General features: G+C 48.6%; 4 protein-coding genes across 4 annotated transcripts; 2 read left to right on the top strand and 2 right to left on the bottom strand.

The window, feature by feature from the left end:
- Window positions 1-120: 120 nt before the first annotated feature.
- Window positions 121-1,623, top strand: EDB82DRAFT_527911 (pyridoxal phosphate-dependent transferase; the record flags this gene model as incomplete). The annotated part of the gene is made up of 5 exons (XM_025728648.2): window positions 121-285; window positions 343-384; window positions 444-846; window positions 898-1,555; window positions 1,602-1,623. The coding sequence occupies 5 exons, from the start codon at window positions 121-123 to the stop codon at window positions 1,621-1,623; spliced, it is 1,290 nt and encodes a 429-aa protein (XP_025582994.2).
- Window positions 1,624-1,707: 84 nt separating this feature from the next.
- On the bottom strand, window positions 1,708-3,160 carry EDB82DRAFT_271445 (uncharacterized protein). The gene is made up of 2 exons (XM_025728647.2): window positions 2,515-3,160; window positions 1,708-2,403 (listed from the first exon to the last, which is right to left on the bottom strand). Exons 1-2 carry the CDS (start codon window positions 2,859-2,861, stop codon window positions 1,833-1,835), a joined length of 918 nt encoding a protein of 305 aa, XP_025582993.1. The 5' UTR covers window positions 2,862-3,160; the 3' UTR covers window positions 1,708-1,832.
- Window positions 3,161-7,552: 4,392 nt separating this feature from the next.
- On the top strand, window positions 7,553-10,508 carry EDB82DRAFT_271374 (uncharacterized protein). Its single transcript, XM_065607357.1, has 8 exons — window positions 7,553-7,903; window positions 7,956-8,045; window positions 8,099-8,603; window positions 8,652-8,774; window positions 8,830-9,237; window positions 9,282-9,349; window positions 9,395-9,606; window positions 9,666-10,508. The coding sequence occupies exons 1-8, from the start codon at window positions 7,842-7,844 to the stop codon at window positions 10,415-10,417; spliced, it is 2,220 nt and encodes a 739-aa protein (XP_065464201.1). The 5' UTR covers window positions 7,553-7,841; the 3' UTR covers window positions 10,418-10,508.
- Window positions 10,509-11,331: 823 nt separating this feature from the next.
- EDB82DRAFT_271276 (armadillo-type protein) lies at window positions 11,332-14,894 on the bottom strand. The gene is made up of 6 exons (XM_025728643.2): window positions 14,416-14,894; window positions 14,281-14,339; window positions 12,243-14,222; window positions 11,951-12,194; window positions 11,792-11,900; window positions 11,332-11,740 (listed from the first exon to the last, which is right to left on the bottom strand). Exons 1-6 carry the CDS (start codon window positions 14,462-14,464, stop codon window positions 11,554-11,556), a joined length of 2,628 nt encoding a protein of 875 aa, XP_025582990.1. The 5' UTR covers window positions 14,465-14,894; the 3' UTR covers window positions 11,332-11,553.
- Window positions 14,895-15,993: the final 1,099 nt, after the last annotated feature.

Below are 15,993 nucleotides of genomic sequence, written 5' to 3'. Positions count from 1 at the left end.
GTGTGAGTCCTTGATCTGAGCAAGTATTTGAGATTTCATCCCGGGTAGCTGACTCATCAGCCCCTCCTCGCTTTGCTCGGTAGTTTAAGCTGTTGTTTTGCTGTAAGCTAGACCTTCGCCATGTTGATACACTTGCACTTCTCAGACCAAAAGATGAGCGCCCTATCGCAACGAGCCACAGAGGCTGTAGATGGGCTTGACCTCCCTTGGAGGTTCGCGCCAAGGGGAGACTATGATCCTGATTATAATCCAACTGGATTGGTTTCGTTCGGTACAGCTGAAAATGTAACATCTTCCCTCTAACAGCCCGTTCAACATCGTGGGAACGCTAACCTTTACTAGGCCTTGGTGACGGATCAACTCAAGGAGTTCACAGACAAGAGTGTACGGGTTCAAACATTCCCCTCGAAACTTGAGAGATATATTTTAACTTGCACATTCAGATCACCATTTCAAACGAGGACTTCTTATACCGTGGTAGTCATGCAGGTGGTTCTCGCCTCCCCAAAGCTCTAGCTGCCCACCTCAACGAGTACTTAACTCCTAGCAGCCCCATCACCCCAGATATGGTCCGGTGTGTCGGTGCCGCTACTGCAATGCATGACATCCTTGCATGGGGAGTTGCGGACCCTGGTGACGGTGTGTTGACCAGTAGACCCGTGTATGGCCGCTTCGAACTTGATTTCGGTAACAAATCTCAAGCAAGAGTTGTATACTCCAACAATAAGACCGAGGAGGCATTCCAGGATGATATCGTCGACCATTTCGAGGAGGCCTTGGTGAGGTCCAGAAAGGCCGGCATACATGTCAAGATGGTGCTAATTGTCAACCCTCATAACCCACTTGGTGAGAAATGCCTACCCTGCCTCTGATGATATGATGTTTAACGATGACCAGGACGGTGTTATCCCAAGTCCACCCTGATCAACATCATGCAGTTCTGTCAAAAGCATAGACTGCATCTCCTGAGTGATGAGATCTACGCCTGTTCGGTTTTCAATAGTGATGAGCCTGCAACTCCCTTTACCTCTATTCTGTCAATAGATTCCACAAGCCTCATTGACCCGAGCCTTCTCCACGTCACCTACGGACTCAGTAAGGATTTTGGCGCCGCTGGCCTTCGTCTTGGTGCCATTATCACTCGAAGCCAACCGGTCCTCCGAGCGATTGAGGCAGCCATGCGGTTTCACAACCCCTCCGGCGCGAGTCTGGCCATCGGAAGCGCCATGCTTGAGGACAGAGTGTGGTGCCGATCTTTTATTGATTCCTCAAGATCAAAGCTCTTACAAGCCCATCGACATGTCACATCGCAGCTCAAGGCTATGGACATCAACTACCTGCCTGGAAGTAATGCAGGCTTCTTCGTCTGGGTTGACCTATCTCCATACCTGCCATCTGAACTAGATGGTGAGCTGAATCAGGAATTTGCTCTCGCTAAAAGGCTACGCGAGGCTGGCGTTTTCCTGCATCCTCGAGAAGAGCACTCGCTTGAACCAGGATGGTATCGGTTAGTATACACGCAAGACCCGAGAACCGTGACTGAAGGGCTACAGAGGTATGTTCCTTCTTTCATTTGCGGTTGAAACGCTAATAGTTTCCAGGATCAAAATGGCAATATCGTAGGCTGGACAGTGGGGAAAAGTGTCAACCGTACTCACATCTAGCAAAGTCAAGAAGAGGGTGGGATTTACGGATAGGGGGTCAAAGCAGTCAGCCGTCACACGTATAGTTATACGCGATTGCAACATTTGCATCAAGCTGGAAATCAATCTTCAGTTCAGATGATGATACACTGATAGCTTATTTTTGATGCGCTTTTGTATCCCTGCCGCCTACTGGCTAACGGCGTCCTCGAACTTCTTACCGGTCAACATAAGGAAAGCCTCTCGGTAGCGGTCTGATGTAGCCTGGGCAATATCCTGGGGAAGCTCGACACCCTCCTTGCCCTTGAGTCCTTCCTTGGTGAGCCAGTTTCGGATGAACTGCTTGTCGAAGCTGTCCTGGTCACGGCCAGGCATGTAGCCGGCTGCTGGCCAGAATCGAGAAGAGTCAGGTGTTAGTACTTCATCGACGAGGTAGATGTTGCCCTCTTGATCCTTGGCAAACTCAAACTTGGTGTCAGCCAGAAGGATGCCGTGCTCTTCAGCGTACTTGGAGGCCTCGTCGTAGATCTTCAAGGACAACTCCTTGACGCGGTCCGCAGTCTCGCGGTCGCCGACCTCCTTCCAAGCGTCGTCGGGGTGGATGTTCTCGTCATGCTCTCCAGCATCGGCCTTGGTGCTAGGTGTCCACAGGGGCTGCTTGAACTTTTGAGCCTCCTCCATACCAGGTTCGACGGTGATACCATGAACAGTACCGTTCTTCTTGTACTCCTTGTAAGCGGAGCCAGTCAGATAGCCTCGCCTGTCAGTATGTTAGTGTCTTGATACCCATACAGAGCACTAGCATTGTGCGCCATTTCGTGTCCAAGGAATGGGGTTGAAAGGGGCTTCTAATGCTGGAGGGAGACCGTACACGATGGATTCAATCTTGATGACAGAAAGCTTCTTGACGACCATGGATCTGTTCTTGATGATCTGAGCCTCCTCAGCACTAACACCCTCAGGGACATCGAGGCTAATGAAATGGGTGCGCAGGTCAGGAATGCGCTCCGTCAAGACCTGGAACCAGTGTGCCGAAAGGAGGGTCAAGATCTTTCCTTTGTCGGGAATTGCGTTCTTGAGAACAGCATCGTAGGCTGAGACTCGATCAGAGGCCACGAAGAGAAGCGTGTTCTTGTCAGGAAGCTCGAAAAGATCGCGCACTTTGCCGGAGGCAATCTTTTGAAAGCTTGGCAGGGAGATTTCCGTTAGACCCGACATGGTAGCGGTATGTGATAAATTCTAGTCAATCAACTTTAGTAGATATTTGTATCGGAAATAAAGTCGGATTGATTATCGCCAAAAAGGAGTCAATCACACAGCGTGAGAGGGAGAGAAAGAATGAAAGTGACGGAACGAGCGAGTGAGGAGAAAAATTTAGCCGATCACTCGATGCAGCGTGCAAAAGTTTCTCCACTGAGTCACAAATTCCATCGCGGTTTCGGCGTAAGAGGTGGATGACCAAAGTTTGAAATGAGAAATCATGTCTTTTACTTTTGACGTCTTCTCCAAGTAAACATGGGATCACACGAGCTCGTCTTGCATGATGACAGGGGCTTTGAAATGAGTCGTGTACAGTGCTTTACAGTTTAAGAGACACTAATTGCACGGTCCTTTGAGCCTCCACTGCCACAGCCTTAAATATTGTATATATGCGCATGTCAATGTCCTCTATAAAGCCTTTCTTTACTACCAAAGACTATCAAGATAGCTTGTTACCTTTTTCATTAGAACCATGTCGCCCAGGAGTCAGACAATCACAAACATGGTGTCTGGGTGCTTAGAAACCTACCATTCATCAAACACTACTACAGTAGACATATATGCACATTAAACTAACATCATATCGGAGTATAAGATCAAGAGCGCCGAATAAATAATCAGAAAATATAACAGCTATAACATGGGCTTACTTCTTCACCACGATTCATTCATGGTATTAGAACGGCCAGGAAGTGGCACTAAACAACGGTCCAGACCAATCTATCTATAACTCTCGCGGTGGTATTACACAGTAGTATTAATGACATCCCTGCTCTTACCGAACTATGGGGATTTAAGAACGTTACCCGTTTCTAAAGTCCCATCAACGCATCTTGCCATTAACAGTGAATTGGTATGGATACCCGTGTCTATAGATCGACGCGGATAGATGACCACGATGCTCATATATGAGAAACGATGGTTCCCCCAGTCTATTACCATAGTCTGCAGGAGGTAGATCGGGACTTTGTCGGCAGCTGGGCACGGGCATCCATTCTGCGTGCATGTATGTATATACCTGAAGTCTGTATAGGTGGTTCTTGAGCCAACTAACCTAGTAGATAGCTACTAGTACATGTACACTTTAGAGGATTGTGCTGGTAGCCTTGGTTGTTCTACATGATTTAAAAAATGACTGGCCAGCGAATTGTTACCAGCCAGACAATGAGCCGACAACGCAAACACTTGAGCTTCAAACAGCGGACGGTATAAATCAAATGAAAATCATGGGGATTCCTAATTCAGTTTAATTGGAGGGGCAAAAAAAAAATGCTGGAGTTGTTAATATGTAATGCTATTCCCCCTGCTTGGCCCACGTAAGAATTACATCAGTTCTTTGTCAGGACGCACTGACGTTACGTTGCGCTCTTATCGAAACCGCTCTTGTCGGTACTCGTAGTCTACATAGTACTGCAGGCGTTTAAATAACCTTTTTGGGTTTAACTTATTCAATGTAAGACTATTTGTTAAATTATATACCTAGTGTCTATATTTGGTGATATATGTCATAGTCATTCCACCTGTACATTCTCTTACTATATTGATATCACGTGATATATAAGGTAGGCACGAATACGTGCTCGAACTGTGTTTCCTGCCTCTAGACCTACCGTCCTTAATAGCCTTTATGAACAACTGGCCTCTAATCACCTTTCAACGCTAATAGGATTTCAATGGCAGTACATCCGTTGTGACGTTCAAGATCCAGCAGCTCAATTATTTCCACCTATCATAGCTCTCGGGTCTCTTCCTGAGTATATGATATGCGGAAACCTTTTGCCGAATTCCTTAGGATAATCCTTGTGGTCATTATCAGGCCTGGACCTGGTGTTTTTCTGGGGTTAATATAGGCATTGAAAGTGAGATGAGATGCTGGCGACTACTCAATCGTATATTGTCGAATCACATGTCCATGACCGTGTCTTCTAGTCCAAAGATCGAGTCCTCACTGTGGATCGTCGTCAAGGTCGCACTGATGCACATCAAGCATCTTGGCATCAAAGAAATGGGCACGACGATCGGGAATTTTAAACCCGCGTCTATTCACGCCGATACGGTAATGCGACATTGAGCGGCCCAGAAAAAAAAACTTGTCGTCAGTGTAACCTCAGCCCAGTAGCCTACCTACCTACACATGAATAGAAGACACCTTCATTTCCCTGGCCTAGCTAGCTGGACCTTAAAATTGATGCGATTACTCATCACCACGATTGGTATGCTGTATTCAGACTTCGCTCCAACCCTCCCTGGCATGCTAGTTATTCATCATGCTGTAGTGGAGTGGTTCGAAAACAGTGATGTAGTGGGAGCCTGCTAGCCTTTGGCTATGAAATACACGTCTTATTTCCAAGGAAGTCATCCGCTTGGATGTATGGATTTGCGCCCCTTGCATGGGAGTTGCAAACCTCCCGAGCCCGGTAGTTGTTCTCAACATCCCTGACAAGTATGTAGAGATGGCAATCATCATGAACAAGGCAGTCTAGCTTAGCCCTACAAGCATAACGACATGACTCGCACGTGTCCACAAGGGTCCACTGGCTGTACCAAGAAAATTTGTACGCCATATTTGGAAAGGATGCGATCCGCATCACCAGTCGTGGTTGGATGCGTATACGGATAGACACGAGTGGCTTGGGTCCGAGATTACTTTGCGACACGAAAAACCTGGATTGAATTTGACGGCCTGGGTAAGCGAAAAAGCCTCGCATGAAAGTCTGGTCACCGGATGCTGGCATGTAGGCAGTACAAACCCATCAGCGAGTCAATACCAGCCCTAGTACGAGACTAGATCGACAACAGCCGTTCCCATGTGGAACCCTGATCCAAACGCCATTTTCTGGGTATCGAAGACTTCAGTTGTCGATTCAACAATCTCGGAACTCGCGTTTTGCATCTGTCGGGGTTATTCCGATAATGTTCTGTCGGTGTGTTTGGCAAGCTTGACCGCAGTGGATCAGCTAAAACCAAAGGTGGATAATACTGCTGCTGGCCGCCCTGTAATGGATGAATGAATGAATGGTTAAGGGTGGGAAAGGAATACCAATACATATGCACAGCTTCCTCCAACAGCACATCTACAATCTCCAGTCAGATTCCAGGATCAGGCTCTTTGAGCCTTGGCAATCAGGAAACATTGAGATTAAAGATGATGATGATGTGTATGGCAGAGGATGTGCCAGCCATGTCTCCCTCTTGTCATGAACAGAGAAACGACCCGTCAGATTCTGAACCTGTTGGCTCTACTAGTGTACTCCATACAAGCAGCTGATGTCTGAGCAAGTCTAAAATAGTTACCCCTTGTGTTTGATATATATTGGATACTCTCTGACCAAGGAAGTTTCGATGTATGGATCCCCATGCGTGTATTTGTTTGTTTCACACCAAGAGGAAACTCATCTAAGTAAGTATTTCGGCGCCCTCTCTAGACTAAGGCACCTCGAAGCAGTAGTCATGAAAGAATACAACCGGCCCCTCCCGTCATCCCTGTTCCTTGCATTGTTTAGCCGCTATAGTCGGGGTCTCGTTCTCTGTCCAATCACAAACGGTTCGACATACAACTGCCATTGCATGTCTTGGACTGTGCTGCGAGAGCCTTGCTCCCTCCGTCGGTCTCGCCTTCCAAAATGTTGAAGAGAATGGCAATGGGAGCGCATATAAGGGTACAATATTAGGTTAGCTCACCTTGGGCCCTTTGACTAGTGCCTGCCTTAATTACTGTATATTCTCAGGTCCCTGAGGCCTTGTGGACTCATGCCAACTTCTCAACGAGGGCTGACTGCCAATCGTTTAGCAAATTATGCCAGCGTGATTGGTCAATCGTCACGCCACCTAGTTCCACAGGCCTTGAGGATCTGAGGAGATGTTCCTTCCTGCCATACTACTACTAGTACAAGGTTGGCACGCATATCATTACCTAGACTTCCGCTCCCGTCTTCCATCGTTTCTTAATCAACATTTTGAGTTTGCGCCGTCTTTCTCTCCCCATATCTGCAGCACGATACTTTCAAGGGTTTGAATGGCAAGGACTGTGCCAGCCCCAATAGCTCACTCACTTACACTGCGGCTAGCAGCCTAGACGCCCTATCTTGTCCTGTCCTATCCCCAGAGGATATTTTGCCAAGATCAGCTTTATCAAACTCGCTGTGATGCCCGCTCGTCGTGGTCGTTCCAAACCGCCTCTGTTTGCTTCCTGCCGTTCTTTCTGGCGTCCCACTCCGACCTTGCTCTGAACCAAAGCTCGAGACCCTCCTTTCTTTAAGCAAATTCAACAAGGAGTGACCAACTAACATCACATGCAAGCACCCACAACCACGAAAGTACCGACCTGAGGAGGAGCTTAAGCCATTCTTCAATCAAGTCGCATTTTGCTGAGATCCTGCACGGCATCACTGCCAGCCTTGTTCATTAACCACCTACCTACACAGGTAATCTACTTTCAAAGCCCATCATTTTATGAGCCAATGGCCTTATCCCAGCTCCTCTGAAGCATACACAGTCAATAAGTCATCGGTCCTTCCTCTTCTTTCGCATACAGACAACTGTGCAACAAGACCTTGCTGGTACCTGCTTAAAACGGCAGGAACGCCCTGGCTTGTCGAGCGGGCTGGACCGTACCGACGGTATCGACATCCGACATCCGGCAGTCAATAAGCCGCTCCGTTACTACATCATCTGCCGTCCACTTTCGATATATTGTACAGCCTGAAACCAAAACAGTCTAGCCTCTATTCGCAGAATAAGGACCAACGGAATTCGACCATCACAGGGCCGAAACTCGTCACTGGCGTTCACAATACGTGCACTTTAACCTTCGACTGCTCTTCAACTTCCCATTGCAGCGAGCTTCCTTATCAAAGCACAAAAATCCAAACAAGTCATACGCATATATACCGGAGTGGCTTCCACTGTTGGCAGAGTAGCACGACAGCGGCTGGGCGTATGGCTGACGCCGAGTCTTCTGCTCTGGCCGTCAAACGACGAGCCCCGATTGCTTGTCGAAGGTGAACAATTGCGTCCATCCGTTAACCTCCCTCTTCTAATAGTTCATTATAGATGCCGACGAATGAGGAGTAAATGTGTCCATGATCGTGCGCAGCCCCCGTGCAAAGCCTGTGCTGAAGCCGGATATGGTGCTGATGAATGGTAACTGTACCTGCCCGTTCCTTCACAACTTAAGCTGACGTTCTTTCCACTAGCACGTTTCTTGAACGGGGCCAACCGGATCATGACCGTGATTTTCGTCACCCCCGTGTCCGGGCAGACAAGTCAGGCAGAAGAGACCCATCCAAAGCACGGCGTGATATGCTTGACGCTCCTGTAAAGCCTTTAAACAAACCGAACAGTGAATGGGAACGTCTACCTCCGATACCCGAAATTATCGACGGCATAAATCGATTCACTCGATACTACTTTCAACTTGGCTTTATCCCCAAAGAGCAATTTCCCAGACGCCTGAATCAAGATCATCAATCCGTCAGCGTCTTTCTTGTGGTCAGCATCCTCAGTATTTCGGCGCGTTTCAGCCCTCTTCTCATGACTCGCTATGGCTCTGGTATAAAAGCAGCTGAATTCTTTATGGAGCGCGCAGCGGCAATTGCACCCAGTGAGATCTTTGCTGCGAAGTACACGTTGGAAAGTTGTCAAGCATTTTACTTGCTCAGTATCGCACAACAAGGCAGTGGGCTCAGAAACGAAAGTCATGTATGTACTAGATACGAGATGTAGAATGTGTCCATTGCTGATCGACAGATGAATATGGGCATCGCTCTGCGGATGGCATCCGCGTTGCGTCTGCACTTGGAAGAAACATACGACATCTCAGATCCAACGGCCGAGACCAGGATTCGTGGAGAGTCTGCTCGTCGCACTCTGGTAAGTTATTCAGATCACAATAATAGCCAGTAATCCTGCTGAACAGTATTTCCAGTGGATGCTACATAGTCAGGACCAATTGCACTCAGGCCCTCACTCGCCCGTATCCCTTTCTGCGTCGGACATTACTGCTCTCCTCCCCTGTAATGAGAACGAATTTAATATAGGGAGGGAGCCCCCTTCACGAGCTGCTCTTGAGGGCTCTCCACCTGCTATCAGCAATCCAGCGCTTACATGTGATCCGAACCGGTCGCTCTTTGCATCACTCATTCAGGCGCATAGTTTATGGGGTATTATTACCCGGCGTGCTGTCAGCTTTACCCGGAGCTCTTATCCATGGGAGCCAGAAAGCAAATTTGCAACTGTCTCGAGAAAGCTTGATATCTGGGAAAATAGCCTACCTCGGGATCATCGATGGAACGAGTTCATATATAGCGAGCACAAAGCCAAAGGACAGGAACTGGTGAGTTTCTTCATGTATTGCAGGCCGAAATATTAACTTTTCAGGCATATCTCGGAGTGACCATGGTCCCGCGCCTTTGCAATATCGTTCTTCGACGCCCATACTTGGCAGAGTAAGACTGCACTCTGCCCTACTCGGACATAGCTAACTCTTGCAGCATCTTAACATTTTCTGCTGAATATAAACAGAGGCCGGATGTTTTCACCAAGATTGCGTACGAACTCTTCTCCAACGTCCGTAGCCTTTATGTACAAATCGACGCCCAATTCACAGGGCGTTCCTCGGAGGAAAGTGTTGGTGCCCAAATGGCGGCATTTTGTGTCTACACATGTGGTCTTCTTTCCGTATACCTTTGTTGTTATCCAAACAGTAAGCACATTTACCTTAGTACTGGCGCACTGAACACTAATCTCGACCAGTTTGCCCAGATCCCAACATTAGCCGCGACGGGCATATGATGTACCAGCGAACCCTAGCCATCTTGTCAGAATGCAAAGAAGTCTGGCCCCTTGCATCTCGTTGGTCAGATGCTCTGGAGCGCTTTGCTCAGGATCCTACAAGTTCTCTTACATCAGAAACCGGGATGGCGGACGGTAGAGATCCCGTTCCTCACCCGGTGATCGACCTTGCTGCTGCTACTCCCGCATCATCTGGCACATCACCAGCATCGTCCATATACAGCCGACAGGCAAGTTCTATAGAACAAGGACCCCCCACTCTACACTCTCCGTCTCCGCATGGCATTCCGGCTACTCTATCAGCGACTCATATTCTACCATCCCATTTTCCTACAACTCAAATCCAGCAACAACCTCAAATCCAACAACAGCCTCAAATGCATCAGATCCCGATTCACCAACATCACCAGCCACCAGCTCCAATGATGTCGCAACACCACGCATTTATTCCTCATCAACTTCAGCCACAACTGTATATGGGTTCTAACGAGATGGCCAACCTTGGCATGGTGATGGGAACATTCGACCAGAGCGCCGTGCAAGGCTATGCTATGTCACAACAATGCAATGCTCCATTGGCTTCCACTATCCCAACAGTCGCGGCTATTCCACCAGTCCCGCTCAGCGCTCCTGCGGATGGCTATGAGAATGAACTGAACTTTTATTCTTACGGATCTCACGATTGGGTACCATCGAGCAACGTTTTTGACGACTACGACTAGCATCCCTCTCTTAACACCGAATATCTTACTAAGAACATATCGCAAATCACTGCGGAACACAAGCCGACTCATGATTTAACGATATATCTGAGCGATATCTTGCTTTAGCGTATGCCATTTGTTCCTTTTTGTTTCATTTGGGGCAAGAGCGAGGGTTGATATAGAAGGTTATCAATTCAAGTATAGAAAATATTTTGCATTTGTCTCGTTACAAAGAGCAAGAACAAAGATATTGTATATAAAAGTGACAACATCGCATCACGTATCTGCGGTTTTGATGATTTTGCAATAGTACCATACCGATGGAATAATAAAGTACAAAATTGCCATCAACTCTCTACGTTGGTTCCAGATCTTAACAGCTAAAATGATTGGTACTACAAGAAATTTGGTTCCTTTCTATTCTTTATGCACATTACTGATTACCTGACAAACATCTACTCGTCACATCAAGATTTCACAACAAGGAACAGGTCCTTGAGAGTCAAATTGGGGGCCAACGATTGCTTTGACTATCGACGGCTACAGACGAGCTCACTTGATACTCTAGTCCGGAAAAAATCGTTTCGACATGTCTTTTCGCTTATCTCTAAAGTCTCCTACACACTCCGAGTTTTCAAACCACTCCTCAAGAATTTCACCGAGTTCCACGAGAGTGGATTGTCCGAGTACGCCGTCTTCAACCTTCCCTAACACTTGAAAGGGAATCCAAGACAGACTCCATAGGCCGAAACAACCAATTTGCAAGAGCACAACAAAAAATAGAGTAATAAACCGGCCGCCTTGACTCCCCTATCCTCTACATGAGTTTTGAATCGCCGCCGCTTTCCATCCTTGCAGGGCATACATGACTTCTCTATTCCTTCGTTGCATCTGAATAAAAAAACAAAAGGGTGCATTTTGCAATGTGTAGTGAGGTGTAGTGATGTGATAAGGGGGTTATGGAAACATCGTGTAGCGATGTGTGTTGGGTGAAGCGTCATGATGGGGTATTTAAATTACTGTAGTGTCGTATGGGGTCTATATACATGCAAGGGTCATGGGGATCGTGCTATGATGGGGGGGAGGGGGAAAGGGAATATCGTTGTTTCAGGAGGCAATTGTGCGCCTCGAGATTAGGCATCTCTTGTGCCGGACTAGTTGGCCATAACAGCCTGGGAACCACCAAGCTGGCGCTTGACCTGTTCACGGGCCCAGCGAGCTGTCTCGATAGTACGGGGCTGGAACTCTCGGTTGGTCTTGGTCTCCTTGATCATAGCAGTGACCCAGTCTTGGCGGAAAGCATCAACCAGCTCGCCGTTGGGGTAAGCATCCGCAAGGTCGCTGTTTATGTTAGCCTTGTTTCAATGAAAATAATAGCATACGGTAACTTACCCAATAACACCCATGGAAGCTCGCATCAACGATTCGCTTCGGTTCATGTCACCGGCAATGAGGTTGAGGACGTTGAAGATGACAGGTACATATTGCTGGAGAGCTTGGGCTGTGAGATGTTAATACTAGCCACAAATCAGAAGATCGGGAGAAACTTACTCTTCTGGCTGACCTTCATGGCGCCAATAATGCCACCCCATGCATCCATGATACCCTCGCGGAGGGAGACTACATAATCAAACATCTCATAGGGACCCTCAGGAGAAGCGGTGACAGTGGAGGCCTGTTCCAGGACCTGGGCAACAACGGACAGGTAGGTCTCGAAGTGGCCACCAATAGCGCCAGCAATGTCGCCAAAGCATTGGAGAATGGCGGGCTTGAACTGGTTGGCAAGAGCGGTACTCTGTGGCTAGTTAGATGTGTCAGATCCATGGACAGGGGGGATACATACCCTCAAGTTGTTGAGGAGGTAGTTCATGAAGTTGTCGCAGTAAGGCTGGCTGCGCTCGCCGAGGGATCGAGTGATATCGCTGACCAGGCCAATAGCCATGGAGCAAAGACTAGGCTCTTCCTGGTTTCCGAGGGCATTGTACAAGAAGGGGGCAAAGGCGTCCATGTACTTGACGAAGTCCTCCTCCATAGCAGTTGAAAGGGCACTGATGGTAGCGAAGACAGCGTCAGGAACACTTGACTTTCCGCCAACACTGTTGAGGATCGAGAGAAGGATCTGCATGATGCGGTCACCCTGGGGAATGATCTCCTTGTCAAGTCGAGAGATGATAGCCTGGAGAACACTGCACAGGCTGTTTTGCATCTCCTCGAGGGTCATCTTATCCTCAACGCTAACAACCTGGCTCTGCAGGGGCACAGTCTCTTCAAGTCGCTTAATGATAACGTCAGAGAGGGAAGCAATGGGTTGCAAACTCTCAGTAGCGGCGTTCTGGACAAAAACGTTGAGGACCTCGTAAGAAGCAGTTCGCACTGATGTCTCGGCATCCTGGCGGGCAGTCACATCAAGCAAAGAGCTGACAGCGTTGTTAAAGTGAGGAGTGATGGCGTTGGAAGAAGCGCCGAAATCGCCGGCGAATCGCTCAGCCAAGTTCATGAGAGCCCAACAGCATGATGGTGCCATCTTGGCACTGCTGAGAAGACCCTTGAACAGAGACTCGATCAATGTGGGCAGTTGAGCCTGGGGGTCAATGGCCTCAGAGCAGGCCTCTGTGACTCTGCCAAGGGCGTAGGCAGTCGAATCCTTGACGTGCAGAGACTGGTCCTCCATCATGGTGATCAGGATAGGCAGCGCCTGCTTCACAATAGGGTCCAAGACCTTCTCGTCGGGACCTTCCATGATAGCGCCAAAGGCGGAAACAGCGGCATCTCGGTTGTGCCAGTCGTCGTGGCGTAGGTTAGCCTCGACAAATGACAGCACAGGGCTGATGATGGTAGCACCAACGGCCTGGGCGTACAGCTGCAGGCACTGGTAGGCGGCACGAGACAGGTTGTACTCGTCGTCGGTGGCGTCCTCGTCCTGCTTGGTGAGGAGAAGCAGGAGGACTGGTACGACCTCGTTGGCAGCGACGCGGGCAAAGTTGTAGAAAGGACGCATTTGATCGGAACTCTCGACCTGTGCGTTGTCATCCTCGATAGAGATCTCCTCTTCGCAAACAGTGCTCCAGAACTCGACGGCCAATTTGGCGACATCCTCGTCATCGGACTTCATGCCAAGAATGGTGAGGCCAAACAAAGCCTTCTCCATGTAGAATCGCATGTTCTCATAGTAGAGGGCCATGATTCGGTTCAGGCAGCCAAAGGCACCCTGCTGTATCCTTGAGTCGTCGGCCTGTGTGGCCTCGCAGACAACCTGCATAATGTAGTTGCGCTCGCCCTCATGCTTGAAGTTGTTGCCGACGAATTCGAGTGAGTCACCGAGAGCGGTAATGGCAGCCAGTCGAACTTCAATGTTAGTTTCCTCCTTTCGGGCTCCCTGCACGACAGCGGTCAAGATAGCATTCGAGTGTGTTACCAAGGCCATGCGCAGTTCTGAGTCTTGGCTTTCGCAGATGTAGCCGATGGTGGTCAAAGAAGACTGCTTCTGGTGGTCGGCACCTTCGCTGACATTCTTGACGAGGTAAGGTAGCAGGTCGCTCCACTGGCCACGGGGCAACTCGATGGCGGCGATGGAAGAAATGACCTGGGCGGCAGCAGTGCCAGCCTGGGTATTGGAGGAGCTCAGAGTCTGGAGGGTAAGCTCCTTGACTCGGTTCTTGGTCTCGTCATCTGTTTGCTGCAACCACTTTGCTTGCAATTCTTGGTGACGAGCAAAATCTCGGGTTGTGAAGGCGTTCTTGAGGGCGATACCGGCGGCGGCTCGGATAGAGCCATCGGCGGAGTCGTTTGCTAGCTCTTGTACGAGGGTTGCGAGGTATAGGGGCTAGATGAATCGTCAGCCTGTGTTCGAAAAAAGCAAGGGAGAATCAGGGGTGGCATACAAAGTTGCTCTCGGCAGCTTGAGTGAGTTGCTGCTCGGCAGCATTTCGCAGGTTCGCATCTATTGGAGGTTAGCATAGATTCGTCTCGACGGGCAGAAAGCAGAGAATCCATCAGCGGGGGAAGGAAAAACTCACCAGGCGAAAGCGAATTTGCGAGCACCTGGTTTATCTCTGAGCTCGACATTTTGGCTAGTTTAGGAACGTCTCGTCATGCGGTTTCGGCAAGTTTCAGTAGTGATTATCGAGGCGCAAACGGGCGTAAAGGCAGGAGAATGAAGAATAAGAAAGGAAAAGATAGAGCCTTGAGGTCGTTAGGCGAACGTGTCGATAAGTTTAGATGGAAGAGAGAACTGTTTGGATGGAGGCGGAGAGGCGGGGGTTTTTTCCACGACGGGGGCTCAGTCCAAGAGAGGAAAAGAACGGGTATGAGGGTCGAACGAGCTTGGCGGGCCAAACAACGGGACGGGGCGTCTTGTTTGGTTCGACTTGGTGCCTGGCTTTTTTGGCGAGACGTCTGATAAGTACCAAAGAGTTTTTAAAAGACGAAAAAAATAGAAAAAGAGAAGGGGTTTTTAATTTGTTGGAAGAGGAGAGGTGTTTTTCTTTGATTTAATGTTTAAAGTGCAGGATAATGAGAAGAAGAAAAGACAATCTCTTTGACCTCGAGGCAATCACTAGTAGCAGGTTTCGCTCGCGCCTGCGAAATTCGCTACCGCCACTTGCTAAGGTTGAGAAGAGCACTGTGCAGCACTGTGTGGTGGTGATCAAACAGGCCTACAATACCTGTATTGTCTTGTCTTTAGATTAACTAGATACAATAGGGCCTGTCTACAGAGTATCTATAGAGGGCTTCTTGCTCGGATCTATTCAGGGCAAGGCGGGGGATTCTCTTTATCCAACATTGATTCACTGTAGCTTCTGCTCTGACGCTTATTCTATACACAGAGGTCACTTACCGTCTCGCTGCAGAATGCAGTTGGCCAGTTCCGTAGCCTCTGGCAAAGGAAAACATCTTGACTCATAAACCCAAATTGCACCTATGAGAATGATCCTTTGTTCTTTCACGTCCATGCCATTCGTCTATCTTGATTCCAAACTTGATAGCCCTGTCAGTTCAGGCACCTGACCTGTTTACTGCCGAACCTACACCTCCGCTATGAACGCATACTCTCTGTTATGGTAGTGGAAGAATCTCGCTTAATCTGCTGCCGCACTGTGTCCTTCACAGTGCCCCGCGATGCTGGGAAATTGACACATGGAAGCGTACAGTGTAGAGTTGGTGTAGAGTCAGTGCCGGTGCCTGAGCCTGAGCCTGATTTCGGTACGTGAGTACCTGCCTTTCTTCCAGCCTCATGTACCTGCCTGCCCTGTCCCGTTCACATGAAAAGGCAACGCAAAGGCCATCAATCATTTGTGATTAAAGAAGCTAACGACGGTTAAAATTTGATATCCAGGCGTAACACAAACTTGGCCCTTGAACAACAAAAAACAGCGCTGAGACTAATGGCATTCATTTGATGTCTGAAATTATTACATTTGTCTAGCTAACACAGCAACCCCCTTTCCTTCACTTCATTTTTTCTCTGTTTGTGTTGATTCTTTCAAAAAAGTAAATAGGTCCACCCTTCCATGGCAACCAAGGCTGCCTATGGATAACTCATTTACGTATCCTCATGTCCCAGTGGACGCCTTTTGGGCCGCTATCAAATTGGA

Source organism: Fusarium venenatum (assembly GCF_020744135.1).
Source record: "Fusarium venenatum strain MPI-CAGE-CH-0201 chromosome Unknown EDB82scaffold_3, whole genome shotgun sequence".
In the NCBI taxonomy this organism is placed as follows: domain Eukaryota; kingdom Fungi; phylum Ascomycota; class Sordariomycetes; order Hypocreales; family Nectriaceae; genus Fusarium; species Fusarium venenatum.
The sequence above is the reverse complement of the archived record's forward strand: the minus strand, read 5'-3'. Positions and strand labels throughout refer to the sequence as shown.